This window comes from Amia ocellicauda, chromosome 4, assembly GCF_036373705.1.
Source record: "Amia ocellicauda isolate fAmiCal2 chromosome 4, fAmiCal2.hap1, whole genome shotgun sequence".
NCBI lineage: Eukaryota > Metazoa > Chordata > Actinopteri > Amiiformes > Amiidae > Amia > Amia ocellicauda.
Window position 1 is genome coordinate 25,266,712 of NC_089853.1, and position 16,919 is coordinate 25,283,630.

Genomic DNA, 16,919 nt, shown 5'->3' on the forward strand with positions numbered 1-16,919 from the left:
TGTTAGGGAAACAACTAATGTACTTGGTCTATGCACATCGGGTATAGCAATTTAATTGTTACCTTCTTATTGTCTTAAAAACGCCATTGTAAAAACTCTGAGAAAGTACATTTGTAAAAGTTAATATAACCACCTGACCCTAATTAACATTCAATCTAATTTCGTTTTGAGCGGAGTTCTTTCTTTAACCGCACGGACGACCCAGAAACTGCTTTGAGATAGTGTTGCGCAGATCCGACAGCAGTTTGTTTATTTATTTATTTTAAAATACATCTTTTACCATGTATTTTCTGATACGGTAGAACAAGGCAAGTACATTGGTTTACTTTATTTCTTCTCCTCCTGTCTATTATATGTGTTTGTGGGGAAAAAACAACAAACAAACCAACAAATAGTCAAAAAGGAAAAACAAATTCCATCCACCCTAAAAGGGAAAATCATATAAGTTGATTAATTAAATCAGTTTGTTTTAGTGTTAGCTGCACACGTATAGTTTTGTTTGGTAATCGAGTCCAATTATATCACGATACTTTATATTTTTGTATAAATCACTAACCATAGCACACCTGAGACAATGTGTATATATATATATATATATATATATATATATATATATAAATAAATTATTATTAGTATTAGTATTATACGCCAAGATACATTTCAAGTTAAGAATCCCTTTTTGATTTGTTCTATTATTAGTGTTTGGCAGAGAGGAATGCTGCTATGGGTCAGGGATTTAAGATCATGTTAAGTGTTAAACCTGCGTTCAGAAATCTGGTTTGTTTTCCCGGGTTGTCATTCCCCAGCAGAACCACCGATATATGCGCACATCACACGTTTACATATGGGAGCAGATCCCCACAGAAACCAGTACTAGGGAGTACAGACTGAACAATGGAGAACTGGGCTTGTGCAACGCATAGCAACGCGCCAGTTCACCTTATATCTGTCACAGCTTTGGCAAAATCCAATGGAGCACCCAGTAGAGTCGTAACAATGAACCCCAGAGCTAGTGCAGCACAGAAGGCAGAGATCATCTGTGTCGAGAGAGACGTGTGTGGGAGACTCGTGGACTTCTTTTCGACGTGTCGGATATTTTGTGTCGGCACAATCTCTGTAGAAGATTGGAATACACAAATGATGAAGACTTGGTGAAACATTGTATCCTTTAAAAATGTTCCTGAGCGTTCGGTTACTTAGCTATAGATTAAATCTTAATAATAAACGATTGCAAAACAATCTTTTCCCCCTTTTGGCATGGGGTTTGCTATATGCAATACGAGTCTGCATGCGAGTGTGTGCAGGCGCATGTAGAGGGCAGTGCATCCCTGAATCGGGAGCCTCGCAGGGAAGGGGGCGTGTCGCAGCTTGTTTTGTTTCCCACCCGCGCCCCTCGTCTGTGACGTGTTTCCTGAGGGTTGTGGGCCACTTCTCCTCGCAGGTCGTGTCTCAGACGGGGGGGGGAGGGAGGTTTTTTTTTTTTTGTTTGTTTTGCCTTTTTTTTGTTTTTTTTTCCCCCTTCTTCTTTGGGAAGAGAGTCCTTGTGCTCGTGCGGGGAGGGGTGGATTGAAAGTCACCGGCGCGTGCCAGGAGCCGTGTCGCGCACGTTGCACCGCGCAGAGGAGGGGGGGGTAAAGGAGCATCACCGAGAAAAAGCACCGCTGGAAAGTTTCTTTTCCCCGGCTTTGGGGGTCCTGGAGGTGCATGCGAAGTGCTGCAAAGTAATGCGTATCGCTCCCAGTGCGGGGCCGAGCGAGCGGGGTTACTGGAGCGCTGCATCGGATTGCATGTCGCGTTCATTGCCTCCTTCCCTGCTCTTCCCCGGACTGGCTGTTTGTATTGGAGTGACGCCGCTAGAGGAGACCCGCCAGCCGCGCTGCAGCTGAGACATGACGCCGTGGCTGCAGCCGGCTACGAGGTGGAGCGGAGCGCTTTAAATCGAGATCCCGATCGCCGTTCCCAGGGGGTTGCGCTCCCGGCACGGTCGAGAGGGGTCCCGGGGAATCGGGGTTGGGGAGGGGGTGGGGGGCTGGTGGTGGGGAGAGCGCTCAAGAAAGCCCCGAAAGCGTGAATGAGAGGGTGCGGAGCAGTGAAAGCCCGAGCCCGAACACACAGTGCTCCTATTTGGGGGAAACCGAGAAGGCAGTCTCTTGAGGATACTACATAGAAAGGACGGAGAGGTTCAGAGAGAACCAGCGAGGGCTCATCCGAGAGGGAAAGCGTAGACACCGCAAGACCAGTTGGATATCGCTGCGGGACGGCACGGTGAGTAGGCATGGGGCAAATGTTTGATCGTGGCAGTAAAGCAAACGCAGCTTTGTGCGTCTCATCGCAGCCCTCGATGTAGTCGGCACTACGACCGTGTGTCTGGCGTTTGAAGGAGGAACTGCTCGAGTTGTAACTTCTGTTGACTAGACTTCAGAGGTCAATACAATAAGGGAACCGTTTCATCATGCTGGGTTATTGGAAAAAAACAAACACGTTTTAGAAACGTATTAGACCGTTCAAATGTAAAAAAGCAATTGCCACAATGTGATGCATCTTTAGGAGTTGAGTGCGCGTTGTGCTTTTTGTTCAGGGTTTCGAAATCTGAAGAGGTATTCCATGTTAAAACGCCGAGGCTCCTTTAAAGGGCTTAGCTAATCGGAAATGCGCGATCGGGCACATAATTAAGTTATGAAGCATCCAGCTGAACACAAGTAGTTTGGGATATCCCTCCCCAGCCCACAGGCTAGAGTACTATCAGATGCTGGATCGCTGTTTGGTTGAGATTCGCTGAAGGACCAAGTTGTATCCTCCTCCCCTTGGAGATGTTTATATTAATCACGGGCTGTTTACGACGGGGGGAATGCTGCCTGCGGGACTGAGCAACTAGTTCAAAAGGATACCTTTGGTAAGAGGTAGGCTATGTTGCTTTATTAACTAGTATTTTAAGTTTTACAACAGGTTCTTTGATCGGATTTGAACGATTTCTAGATTGTCTATTGTTTGTACAATTCTAGATCTTTCAGTTCTTTTCTAGAATTCTAGAAACTCCACCACGGCAACCAAAAAGTTGTTAGTTTTGACGAGAGTATGTTGAAGTCTTTTCGGAAGCACTTGCAAAGTGTTTTCCATCTGACTGTGCGGTCACTCCAGACAGAAGAGGACGTATTTGGCAGCATATCATTGACCTCTACGGGAAATACTTACTGTAAAAGCAAAGTACAATCTGGGGACACATTCTGAGCAATTCTGGTGTAGGACGATGGCTATTCCAAACACTTGCTCACTGAAGAGAAAAGAAAAAAAAAAAAGTGTACAATATTTCGTGATTAAATATCCCATGAAATCATGTTTTAGTCACTTAATTATGTGCAAACTTCTAGAAAGTGGTTTTAATCGGCAGCGACCAATGCAAGGGACGGAGTAGTCCTGTTGAATCTGTAGAATTCAATGTGCAGCACATTCTGTTTAGAAAGCCTAATTCTGCTGTTGTACGCGATTCATTAAATTGGTCCTGGCAGGCATCAGAGGTGTATAATTGTCTTTCGTTAAATGAAGCTTTCTTCCTTTGCAAACGCTTATCGCAAAAAGCTTTCGTTCCTCCTGAGAATTTCTTTCCCAACGACTTCAGAAAACACAGATGTTTGTGATTTTCATGATCGGGATCTAAAATAGTAACCCAGACTTGGAAAGATGTAATCAGGAGTTACTTTGTGTTTTTCTTTAGACGTCTCTCCCCTGGAATACATTACCGCCCCGTCTAATCTCCCAAAAATCCCAAATGTGAACGTGGTAACTAATACAAATGAATAGGTTGTTCACTAGATTAGTATTCCGCTTAATTCGGGAAGCAAATCGTTTAGCTTTTTCTCCTGCTGGCAGTGACCTGTCAGTGTGTGATTGCGCTGTTGAATGCGAATGAGGTCTATTTCCAGAAAAGGTGTTTTGCGATAAACTGTCTTGCATGGCCACTTGAGGTAGGTGTGTTTGTCGGGGTGGAAAGTGATCTCTTATTCGACTATTTTATGTAGTTATCTGTGGGCCCCCCCTTTTCTCTTTACTTGTTACAAAGTTAACTGAAAGACTTAAAATAAGAAAATTCTAGATGGCACTGTAGACTTGGATGTCAACGTTTGAAATGTATCATAGCTTCGGATTTTAATTTGACTTACCTGAAACATCATATCTTCTGGAATCTCACAACCCCGAAGAATCTTATTGAGGTATTTGCATTTTCATGATTTCTCTTAGTGGAAACTTGTTGACATGTGTGACTGAGCATTTCCTTTGTGGCTCTTTTGTTTTGTTAAGGCCGATTAAGGTATAAGTATTACGTTTGCATTGGCATCCTCCCCATCTCTGTCCCGACGATAGAAACCTGTTCTTCGAATCATAGCATTTTATTTTTTGCAATATTTATTGGTTTCATTAAAATATCAGTGTTTTTAAACTGACTTTCATAAAGAGGTATGGGAATGAGAGCAGGGAACTTAATCTGTCTGAGGGCAGCAGCACCAATAAAGGGTAGAGGGGAAAATGTACTTGATTAGAAAAATCTCAAATGGTATTTTGTCTTCATATTTTGTGAGCACACACACTATCATTAGTGGGGATCAGCATACCAATTGACATATGTTATAAAACTGGTTTACCATATGTGTATAGTCTTGTATACCGAATTCTGTACTTAATTACAAGCCTGCATAGATCCTGGTAATGCAGGCGTCCCTAATTTCATAGGCGTAGTGGCAGCTTCTTTTTTTCTCTGTCCTGCTAGGGAACATGTCTCTCGTATCTGTTTTTCTTCTATGAAGTGTATCCATAGCAGTGAAGGAAGCTTTCATAATTGACCATAGATTTCTCTTTACTGCCGTATGCATTATTAAGGTTTGTTCTTCACTGTCAAGTGGACTGGGGGGGTAATGTTGTTCTGAGGAGTTCTAAAACCGTGTAGGAGAAACTGTCTTACCCGATGAGAGAGAGCTGACACGTGTAGGTAGGAATCTGTTCCACCACCTTTCTTTCTGTCCTCTCGAGGGCTGATATATATATATTTTCTTTTACCTCTCTCCGGTATACTCCATTGTTAATATGGCCTGTTCTGGTTGAGTCAGAGCACATAGAAACTGAACAATGCAGAACTAAGAAGAGCAACAGCAGTGAGTCAGTGTATGCATGCAAGGCTGTGTCAGCAAATGTGGGATGTTATGGTGAAACACTAGTTCTTCATACCACTTAATTGTTGTTCTTGTGGTGTCATTGAGCTTGATCTTCCTTTTGCAAACCCATTTTATACATTAGCAAAATATGCCCTGAATGTGCCTGACAGCATCCTCTGATCAAACGTATCTACTCAATTGTTACAGCTCCTGAATCATGATAAAATACCTTGAGAAATTTGAGTAAGATGGTAATCTCAATAGTGGGAAGATGAGACACAACTTACTGTATTTTTTGTAAAGGGTTCACAGCATTATCTTGCGTACCTGTAGGTCTTGCATCTTTCCACCAAATAGTTTTTAATTCAAATGAAGTGCTGCTGTTGTAGATGGCTTAACCTTGCTGTCAAGCTTTTGTCTTCAAGCCCTTTGGGACTTATTGCCATGCTTGTTCGTGAAAGTGACACAAGATTGGCAGGGAAAACATACTGATGCTCGGGGCTTTTTTTCTGGGTTATACTGGGTGTTGGACAGCTTTCATATCAAGGACAAATGTTCTCGCTTCTATAATTATTTAAACTTGAAGTAAAATGATTGTAATTGTAATTAATTTATTTTTCTTGGTTTCCTGTTGTATGTCTAGAATGATTGGAAAACTTAAGTTTTTCTTTGATTGCCTTTGGAAAAAACAACAGGTTAAAAGTTTGATTTATTGTTTCAATGTTTTTTTTTTTTTTTTTTTGCTTCCACGTGTTTGCTGTTCGTGCTTTTTGATGTCTGTCACTGTACATGGCTTGCCTCCAAGGCCTTCACTGACTATTGTTAAGCTATCACCAGCCTGTCTCACCTTCCGAGTGTAGTTTGTTGTTTGCCAGGAATGTGTGCATGTATGAGAGTGTGTGTCTAACTGGAAGTGCGCTCTCAGACTCTTGAATGAGGTCACTGGGGGTGGGTTCAGTTCTAAACGAGTGCACAAGTTAGAAAAGTGGGCAGGTTAGGTGTACAGCAGTAAAAGTGACACTGCTTCAGTCTGCTCTTTCTTGTAGAACACTTCAGTCGGTCGCATAGGCTCCTGCAGGTGAGTTCCTCTTCACTCGTGCTTAATTTTAACTATCATAATGTAATATTTAAATTGTGATATCTAAGCTGTTCATTAAAAAAAATAAGAAAAACAAAAAGGAGGTGGGTGACTTGTGCTGTGGCCCAGAGCTGTGAAAAGCTATGTTCAGATTCCTTGTTTGGTGTGGTTGTGGTTGCTAAAAGCAAGTTCTTCACCATTGAACCTTCTAAATTGCAAGCTACACCCCCCCTCCCATCAAAAAAGTGAGAACTATTATTTTTGGGGATTACAGCGAAGAAAATGTTGTATTAGTTGCCTATGCTGTGACCAGTTGTGACTAGTCTCATTAGATTTTGTGTATTCCCCGCACGGCTTGATATTTGAACAGATTCTTAGCTCTACTGATGCAGTTTGTTCAGATTTCTCTCCTGTCCTTTGTTACAGGGAACACAATCTTTATAGTTGCTTTGCATGAAATAGGTTTTTCCAACTGTTTAATCTTAAAGCCATCTATGATTTAAAAAAAAAAAAAAAGAACATCCTATATCTGTTTTGGAGCAGAATTTATATTTCTGCTTTGTTGAAGTTTACCAGGACGTGTTTAAAATGTTAAGTGCTCTGTCCTGTGATGTTATATTTTCTTTGGTCTTTCATCTGCAAAAGCCTTCCTGTATGTTATCAGGTTTTTAATTAGTCTGAAACTGCGAGGGGGACAGCAGGTATAGCATTCACTTCACTTTTACCCGTTTAGGTATGTGTGCTGCAGAAGTGTGCGAAAACCTTTTTGTGCTGCAGGCCAGTATTGAGGGTAGGATCTGTCAGTTGAGCAGGCTGGTGTGGTGTACTGCGCTGATAGCAGTGGAGTTCGTTGTAATTGGCAGAGCAAAGTCCTTTTAAAGTCTGAAAGTACTGCGTGTGCAGTGTATGATCTGTTTTGTTGCACTACAATCTGGTCCTGGTATTGCGCTTTAGAACAGGTTGTTTATCAGAATGTTAGTGTTTGAAGGTTGAATTTAACCCTTCGCAGTCCCTTTGTTTGGTGATGTACTCTGTGTCCTGGATAAAAACGTAAAACAATGCCACATGCTATCAATTAAAAACTTTCATAGGAAGTGATTACAATGCATTGAATTGATAAAATTTCAAAATGCCTGACTGCGTTGACCAGTGATCTATTTTGGTGCTCTTGAAAATTCAATCCGTAACGATTTTCATGCAATACTGTCAGGAACATAATGTTTTGAGGTGAATTAAACTCCTTTTTATGCAGCAGAAATGTTCTAATTGAACAGGCTGTTATTCAGAAGAAAAGCTGCGAACCTTGTATTCTGAATTCATAATGACACCTTATAGACTCACGAGGAAGTGCTTAGAAAGTTGTAAACTAAATTTAAGTGCATGTCCCATACAGCATATCTACATCTTAGTTTTGAGAGTGGATGCTACTACCATGGTGGTTCCTGTTTGTGAAATGTGCAAGCTCTGCGCGGTTGCCGTTTGCCTATCCTCGCATACCGACTCCCTCTGGCGTCCTTAACCCGGATGCCTTGTACTTCACTGTATTTTTGCACTTATGTTGTAAGTCGCCCTGGATAAGGGCGTCTGCCAAGAAATAAAAATAATAATAATAATAATATTCAGTCATTGGCTTTTGTTAGAGACGGAACCTGGCAAAGAAGACCATTTGGTACATTTTTTCACTCTTAAGACAGGCAATGCAGGGTTTCAAGTAAATAAAATGGATATAAAATGCCTTTGGGAAAATGTCTGTTTGGCCAGTTCAGAGTTCTGTGTTGCATTCCTTGATGAAAGTGCACTTTGGCTCTTCCTTTTTATTCTAAATGATTATTGATGATACATTTGTCTGGAAACCTTTGCTTTGCATTTATCAGAGAACGAGAGAAGCTGACTGTTTCCAAGTAACAGTCCTTAGGCTGCAGCGATGGAATAGCCTGCAGCAACTAGTGTACTTTATTCAACCTCTTGTGAGAACATCACCTTTTATTGATTGATTGGCAAACAGTCAAATTACCATCTAAACCTGCTGAGTGGAAGGCAGGGGATTTACAGTCATTCACTACTGATGTCATCATAGACCGTCTCCAATACCAGTGCTGCTCTCTTCCTCGCACAGTTTGACTTCTCACCGCCAGGACAGACGTCTAGATTTAAATTTTCTGTATCGATTTTTCAGCCGAGAAATTTGTCTAAAAACATCTTTAAACTTGACTTTATACTTCTCAGTTTTTTCCAGAGCTGTAGTTTCTTTAAAGTTAGTAACACTATGATGAAGTGCTATTTTCTCCGTCTTGTTAGTGTTTCTGGATAAATAATACTAATATGTCTAATAAATAAACACTTGTAAAATATATTATTAAATAGCACTGAGCTAAAAAATAATCTATTCTTGATTACAAAGATGTATTGTAAGTATAATCAATATGTTTATGAATGAAACAGCTGTTGTCTTTGGTCAGGTATTCCAAGTGCATTGTAAGATATAAGTGACTTGATAATGCTTAGTTATTTGTCAATATTTTCCCTAAAAGTTGGAGGTGTCTTTCCATGGACATTTGTGAGCAGTGTTTTGGAGGGTATATGAAGAGATCTAGGCCAGCTGTTCCCTCTGACTGTGCCATTAACTCGCGGGCCCATTGCTATTTTTGGCTTAAATGTGTGCTCTAATGAGAGCCTGCTTTATTACAAGTTCTGTGTGCTCGTCTGCATGTCTAGTCATTCCTGCTAAAGTTGATATCAGTTTATTTTAAGGGGGCTGTAATGTACACATTTTAAAATAGTTGCCAGTGTACTTTGAGTGCCAAGAAACAACTATTTGATTATGTAGATGATTTACAAAGAGTTCAAAAACACAGGAGAGTTTAGGGATTGATATTTTAATTACAATCTCTCCTAGTGTTAGTTGGGCTATATGGTTAAAACACTTGCAGATGAATTCAAGTTTCAGTATGAATTAAACCAATAACTAACAGCTGAGCATGTGTGAAAACTGAATTTCCTCTCATGCCAGGTGAAGCAATTCCCTTTCTTTCTGATGGGTCAAAACCAAATTCTCGTATTGATTCTTGTGTTCTGTGTTAATCACCACAGACTGGGTTCTTCTACCCCCTCCCCAGAAACGACAGCAAATTGAAAAATCTGTTCTTGCAAACAGTCAAATCCAGTGTTGGATTTCTGCTGAAACCTTTAGTTTCCCTGCAGAACTATTTCATCCCCCACTCCAAATCAGCTTGAAATCTGAGCCCGCAATTTTTGCATATTTGCTGCTTTTAAGTTTCCTGTGTGTAGCCTCCAGGGTGCCGTTGGCAGCTTATATCCCCAGGGGGAAGCTCTGTTAACTGTTCCGGTTTAAAATTCTTTGGTCTTTGAAGAAATCACAAACTGAAAGACTGCTGTGTATCACTTGCTCTCTTGCTGATTTCCCATAATCTCACCCTTGCACAAAGCGAAAGAAGAATTCAAGCAGTGCAGGATTCCTTGGGAACAAAAAATATGCGCACACAGTGTCTTCTATAGTTTTGGTAATTGAGTAGCAATATTTTTGTTTAATTTTATTCATATTCTTGTTAGAACTTACGTCAGTATTGCCAGTGTGCTAGATTTTAAACCAACCAGCAAACAAAGAAACCTAATTACTTTCCTGTGCATATTAAAGAGTCTGATTTTTGACATCGCATTTAAGTTTCATAAATGCATCTAGTTACTTTGAGTTTAAGTACCCAGTTAAGAGGCCTTTACATTTGGGCCAAAATAAAGAACATCATATTCTGGATCTCATTGGATGATTGTGGCTCCTTGTGAATTTGGAATGCCAAACTGCCTTTCCAGTATGCACAACCTTTATACTTGTTTCTTTAAGTTGACGACAGAAAAAGTACTCCCTTGTTCAGTTTTCAGTTATTCTCATCCATAGGAAAGCTTGAATTAATTGCAGGAGGTCGGGATAAATTATTAATAATTTTGCATAGGCTTTTGTAGCTGTTGTTCATGCTTCTCTATTCTTTTTCACAATCATGTGTTTAGTAAAATACATTTTTTCATTTTGACTTGCAAAATTACTTGCTTCAGTGTCAGTCTGTGCTGCATGTGGAGCCTCCACGGGAAGTATTGCATGGTACTAATATGTATATATAATGTATGGGGTGGGACCTGGGTTACTCCTGTTTTTGCTAACAGGGGGAGAGCCAGGAAGCAAGAGCTGTAGTGGCTGCCTTAAGATGAGAATGCATATTTAAAATGTACATGTATTTGAATTGAAAAATTTACCATAGTCAGAATTTAATAGTCATAATTGTATTGGACAAAAATAATTTACTTTTTCCAATAGTGAAAGGTTCCAATTTATGAGGATTTGCCAAGTGTCTGAAGTATTATTGGATTGTGTTGTAGGTCTGTATATAGCACATTGTTTTGACTGATCCAAAACTAAAGAAATTGTGAAGATTACACCTACAAACCCATAATTTCGATTGAGTGCTGTGCACATTTTAAAATACTGTAATTCAATTAACTGTTATACTTATAAGTTGAACTTTACAATTGAAATGAGACGTCATATTCTGCTCAGCACATTGAAAAATGATGCATTCTGAGTACAGTTTAGAGCAATGTTTACAAATGTTTTTTTTTTTTTTTTTTTTAGCAAATTATCAATTGTACATGTACAGTTTAATGACTTGAGGTTCCTCATCTGCCCTGTGTGAAATTATTAGTTGTTAACCCAGGTTTCTTTTTCTCCTCTTTCCAGGTGATCCCTGTGCTGTGCTGATTTCCCTGCGTGTCGCCTGCAAGGTTACATGTACCCAGGGCAGTTCGGACTGGTTGGAAGGTAGCTGGACTTAGAGAGATTTTCATATCGGGATCACCGGGTTTGGAGACTAGCACACTTCTCAATGGCTCTCAGACTGGGTTCACTGCTGCTGCTTGGGACACTGATAGTCTTTCTGGCTGCCAAGGTCAGACCATCCACAGGACAGAAGGTTTACACAAACACATGGGCCGTCCACATCTCAGGGGGTGCGGAGGAAGCCGACCGGATTGCCAGAAAGCATGGCTTCATTAACCATGGCAATGTGAGTAGACGCTTTCTCTTTTATCATTTAATTTTTTTTTTTTTCATAATTAGTTTTTATGAAAAATGGCAAATTGCCAGTCTGCATAGCAAAATGCTGAACCATGGAGAAATTTCCTATGCTGTAGGCATTAGATCTTGGGGTTATTTTTTCATGTATGCCTTTCTGAATCATTTTCAGTCTGCGGGGGGGATAGGTTTACCCTCTGGATTTGAGACAAAAAAATCTAGCATTTGCTCTGTAGCTGAAGTGCTTGCTCCTGGGTGGAGTTTGCTGCTGCGTCTCAGTCTGGTGGTGGTTTTCCCCACATTTAATCCAATAAATTAAAGGATAAAATAGCTCATCAAGTTTATTGTTGTTTTGCTGCTTTGAATTGAGTTGGAATTGGAATAGTAATTAAATGCAAATGCTGCAATTGGAAGCCTTACCTTATGAGTGATGCATGGTCAGAAATTGCTCTAGGTAGCAACTGTGATGCTGAACATTATGGGAAAGTGTGGCTCTTTTTTATATGCTCCTTAATTAAAACATGTAAGCCTGATCAGTTAATGTGTTTTAATGAAGGGGTGGGAAAAAAAACGTGTAAACCTTTAAAAACTTGTATGTAATCAAAGTTAATTTGGTTTTGAAAGCAGAGCTCTGACAGTGTAGTAAGGATCAACTGGTTGTAATGGGAGCAGCAGACAAGTGCTCTGTGTTGCCATGGATACGGACACACGCTGGGAGCCCTGGTCCAGCGAGCGCGGCGTGTGGACGGTGGAGGGGCGGTGTGTTCTGTGGAGGAAGTCGCTGGTGAAAGACGTCTGTGGCTGACGGACCTGGTTTGCATTTACAGGCATCACGGGCGAAATGAGCTTCCAGTGCTGTACCTGCCTGCTTGATTGTTCTTGGAGAAGCTGACCTTTTGGCATGAAATTCAAATTGTAAGCAAAACGCTTTGAAGCCAGAGCATTGGATCACTTGAGCTCGAAGTACATCTGTGCAAATGTAGGTTTTATTGTGCATGCTGCATCAGTCATCATGCTGCCTTTCAACACAGCACTGAGAGGCCAGGTTGCGAGAGTCTGCAATTTGTAAAGGGGTACATCCTGACTGTTTTGTTTGCCTTACCTAACACAAATTGGCATCCCATTAACAGTCATTGAAACAGCCAAATTCCATTGCTCCTGTGACAGGCTCTGTGCAGGCTTCTGTATTGTAGTAATATTTTACAATACAGAATCCAACATGAATATACTTGTTTAAATGAGACCAAAGAATGCTGGATACTTATCTTTTTTTGGGAGAGAGCCTGGGTCTTCTAGATGTTTTGCACTGCTTTCTGGTCTTGTTGTTTGAACAGCAGGCTGGAAGTTGCACAAGTCTGGAGCAGATTAACAAGAGAACAGATGCACCCCCCCACCCCTAGTGTACAAATGCAATCTGTATAAGAGAAGGGGCTTTTAACCATGGATTTAAAAATGGGAAAATGGTAGAAAGACTGGGAGCAATGGGACTCAACAGACTGAAATCTAATCTTATGAAAGGGATGTCAGGTTCAGTTGCTTAGTTTTAATTTCCTTCCTCCTAATTGAGAACAAACCCATGAATAATTAACCTTTGCTACATATAGTTTGTAGTTAAGCTTTGTGGGTGGGTGTACAACAAATAAAACATTTCTTATCAAAGTCCATCAAGCCATTATGGTGTATTCTCATTTTGTTTACTTACTGCCATGAGTAGAATCATCCGGTTTACAATGATCTTTTATCTTTAACTACCATTTTCCTCTGTTTATTATAGCTTCAGAATGACTGCATGTCTTTCAAAACTGTGACTAGCACAGGATTTGATACATTTTCATGCTTCCATATGCATTGTCAAATTTCCTGCTTGAGAACACACGTGCTTCCTATGATACCGTACAACAGTGGGGTGAGCATTGTCACTGATGCATCCATCTTGAATTGCGGAGTTAAAGATTTGTCTTACCCAACTCCATTTAACTTTGTGTATAATGCAGTAGTTGCTACAACAGTGTGTTTTCTTGGTGTTATGATGATTAGGCATGTATATTGTAAAACCACAACGGAAATCCAAACTGGTTATAAGGAAGCTGTGACAAATGTGCACTTGAATAATGTTAATGTCTTGCTGTGATGGGATCAGATGAGCTGCAGATCAGTAAACTGAAGAATGTGTACTTGTGACCATTGTTTCTAGGGGCTCATAACATTGTGTGACTGTAGCCAGGGGGCAATGAGTGACCCTCTGAGAAAACTGTCATGTGCTAACTCCTGTCTAAGGATCAGTGTTGTCTGTTGAACCAGAGAATAGGGTTAGCACTGTACTCTGGGGCTCCTGATGCCTTGCTACACTTGAGTTAAGGCAGATCGGTCTCTGACTGATCTGAATAAACAAGTATTGCATAAACCCTGTCTTTTGATGCAATAGGACTGGATACAATAGTTTGTAAATGGGTTCTTTGGAGGAGGCACGGAAGCTGTTCATCTTAACCGTTTTCCCAAACAGAAACATCTGCATTCTCTGAAATATTTACTATTTTGTCATCTTCTCAAGTGAGAAGAATTGAAAGAATTCCCTTGGTCTAAAATTCTCTCTTAAATGCACCAAATGACCCTTTTAAGAACGCAGATTACAAAACCAAATACAAATGCCAGAAGAGAGGCTGAGAATTAGTAACTGGTGAATGGCTCTGGGACAGCCTGCTTCCACTTCTCTTGGAATGTGTAACTGTACCAGATCAGCAGCTGTCAGTGCATGGCCGTGCTGGGCTCCTCCACAGACCGGGAGGGGGGAGGGTTCCTTCGAGCTGCGACCCAGAGTGAGGTGTGTGTGTGGAGGGGTACTAGAACTGAATGCAGATGTGTGCCCCTCCCCCTACAGTCCCCCATCTCCCTTGATGAGTGTTTGAGTTGAGTGGTAATTGAAAAGCATGGAAATCAAGCCAACCGTATTTGTGCTTCCTCCTCCTCCTGTGTGCATCTTGGCCGTTGTTTCCCTGCAGCGGGCAGATGTTCCTCTCCCAGTCCTCTTCTCTTAAGTGGAACAATGAGCAGTGGCATTTACTTAGTTTAAGGTCCTAGAGTCTTATAACAAAGAACACCAGGCTTGTAACTCATTACTATTTCTAACCTCTATCAATTGAAATATTGTGATGTTCCATTAGATTTTTTTAATGAATTAAGTAGCTTCTCCAAGATCAAAGCAATGGTTCACTTACATTTTCTTATGTAGGTTTTTTGTTGACATCAGTTGTGACAAGACCAGTTTATGATTTACTTATGCATGGATTTAGGAAATATAGATCTGAATATTATATTGGTTGAATGGATTCCTGACAGACTTTGCAGTAACTCACTGAGTTTCTCAATTTCCATGACCTGTTCTTTGACCCCGTCTGTTCAATTGAAAAAGTCAGTAGGTTTCATAATATCCACATACCTGGCTCTTCCCCCAGGCCTACCTTCCTGAAAGGGACATTCTGTACGGACAGCAGTGGATCCCAAATAAGTCCTTTCCCCCCAACTGACTGGTTTTTGGTTTAGCTTCAACTAGATGTACTTTACTTTTTGGCTTCTGGCTTTGTTTATATAATGACAGTTGAAAGATATGTGTTTTTTTTCTTTTTTCCCCCATTAAAAAAAATTATAAAAAAAATAAAAAATTCAGTCCTACACTGAAGTTCAAAGTTAGCAGGCAGTGAGGCATTTTGGCTTCAGGCTTTGGACTCGAAGCTTCTTCAGACTAGCACCTGAGCTCAGCTTGGTTGTGTGGTGGGACAGTCTGCATTTCTAGTCAGTTCTCTCAGAAGCCTCAGTGTAACAGTTAAACCTGTACAGGGATTGACCCTGTGTCAGTCTTTTGTAATGGAGCACAGCTCACATTTCTATACAAAACTGGTGCAGAGTTTGCATTTTTGGTCGTCTTAATCTACTACTTTTGTGGTTTCCGTTTTTCTGGGTACCTGTCAGTGTTGGTATTGTAAGACATAACCAGTTTTTAGAAATGGGTCTGTCAGAACACATATAATGTTTATTTGAGGTGGAGGGATGCACAAACAACAACAAAAAAAAATCTCTGGGGATTTCTTCACATTTTACAAGTTTAGTGGTTTGCAAACTTGACAGCCAGTAAAAGTGTCATCACAGTTCTGTTCACATCTGCTGTTCTACTTTCATTGGAACACCCACAGAAAATCCGCGGTGCCTGTGGTCAGTCAGTCTTTTGCACATTGTTTCATGTAACGATGCTGGGTTACCCTGCATCTCTAGTGTTGCACAATTTATTTCGGTAGACTTGAAATGTGTTGCAGGAGGCAGTCAGACCTGCCAAAATATCAAGGTACGGGAAACTCATGATTGGGTTGAACTCTGAGATCTGTAGTCCTCTGTAATTGGTGCAGTGTCCTTTAAATGAATACTTTGGTCAACCAGAACTGAATTCCATCCCTGCAAGGTCTCTAATCTAGATAAGGACACAACGTTTGGGTGTGCAATTCATGAAAATTTGCAATTAATGACATGACCTTCCAAGTTTCTTCTGTCTGTACAAATATCCTGAAAAGGGCTGCACTAAGCCTTGGGCAAAGCTGAGAAACTGTCCAAGCATGAATGAAGGCTTGATAAGCTTGTGTAAACTCCCCATACTATCTCCATTATCCCACAACAACACACTGTACACCCAGGAACACTTTTACATTAAGAAAATTTTAAACCTTGACAGACAAGTCAGTGGCTTGCAGAAAGTGTGATGCCCCACGAGGAGTTCCATAAGTAGTGCTGATGTAATAAGTGAACTGATTAGATTATGGTAATGAGGGCAGCCGTGATTAGATTAACGAAGGAAAGCTGAAGTACTTCAGGGTCCTCTGCCCTGGCCCTGAGGTGAGGGAGGATTTTTCCCTGTTGATACTGCAGAGCATCCAGATAGATTGTATGACGTGACTCGTAACAGTTTATTTGCTAATGTAGGCGTGGGGGGTGGGTGTTGGTGAGCAATGATATTCTATGGAAGAAAACACTTGGGCAATGTTTGTGGAGTGTGAAGCACACTGTAGCTCTCAGACTCCATTAATTTGAATTCCACTTTAAATATCCAGTCAAAAAAGCTGACTGTTTACCTGCAATTGTGGCTGGTGTACAGATTTTCCAACTTGCTTATATTTCGGATGTTTCCAAGTAATTTGGGGGTGGGGGGGGTGTTGTTGTAAATTGTTTGCGAGAGGATTTTGCAGCTGTGCAACGACTGAAACCACTGTGGTGCCACAGGTCCTTTATCGAAGTGTAGAACAGACCTGCCAGAATAGCATAATGAACGACTGCAGCTGTAAACTTCAAGAGAAAGCATCCCTCAGAGAGGTCACTACATCACATGGGAGCCTCCAGCTTTAAGAACATGTGCCCCTTTGCAGTACCTCATTATACAGTTTAGAACTTGCCTGGTGTTAGTGAATGGAAGAAAATGGCTGTTGGCGTGCCTTGTAAATTCCTACTGGAAAAATTCTGGGCAAACTAGTGTCAGTTTGCTTGTTGTTTTGCTAAGCGAATCGAATATTTATAAGGAGTTGGTGGTCAATAAACGAATGATTGGATGTTTTCAGCTTGATTCACAGAAGGGACTAAT

The 16,919-nt window shown here is 40.9% G+C and overlaps 1 protein-coding gene across 5 annotated transcripts in view; it reads left to right on the top strand.

Moving 5' to 3' along the window:
* The first annotated feature begins 225 nt into the window (after window positions 1-225).
* Window positions 226-16,919, top strand: part of LOC136748123 (furin-1) — an 89,540-nt gene continuing 72,846 nt past the window's right edge. Inside the window, exons 1-2 of one of the 5 annotated variants that reach the window (XM_066701612.1) lie at window positions 226-308; window positions 10,970-11,294. In XM_066701612.1, coding sequence (XP_066557709.1) covers window positions 11,115-11,294 — 180 coding nt within the window. In that variant the 5' untranslated portion in view covers window positions 226-308; window positions 10,970-11,114. Of the gene's footprint in view, window positions 309-2,032; window positions 2,266-2,738; window positions 2,901-6,113; window positions 6,223-10,969; window positions 11,295-16,919 lie in introns of those variants that run through there. The other 4 variants (XM_066701609.1, XM_066701611.1, XM_066701613.1 and 1 more) reach the window with 4 other exon arrangements.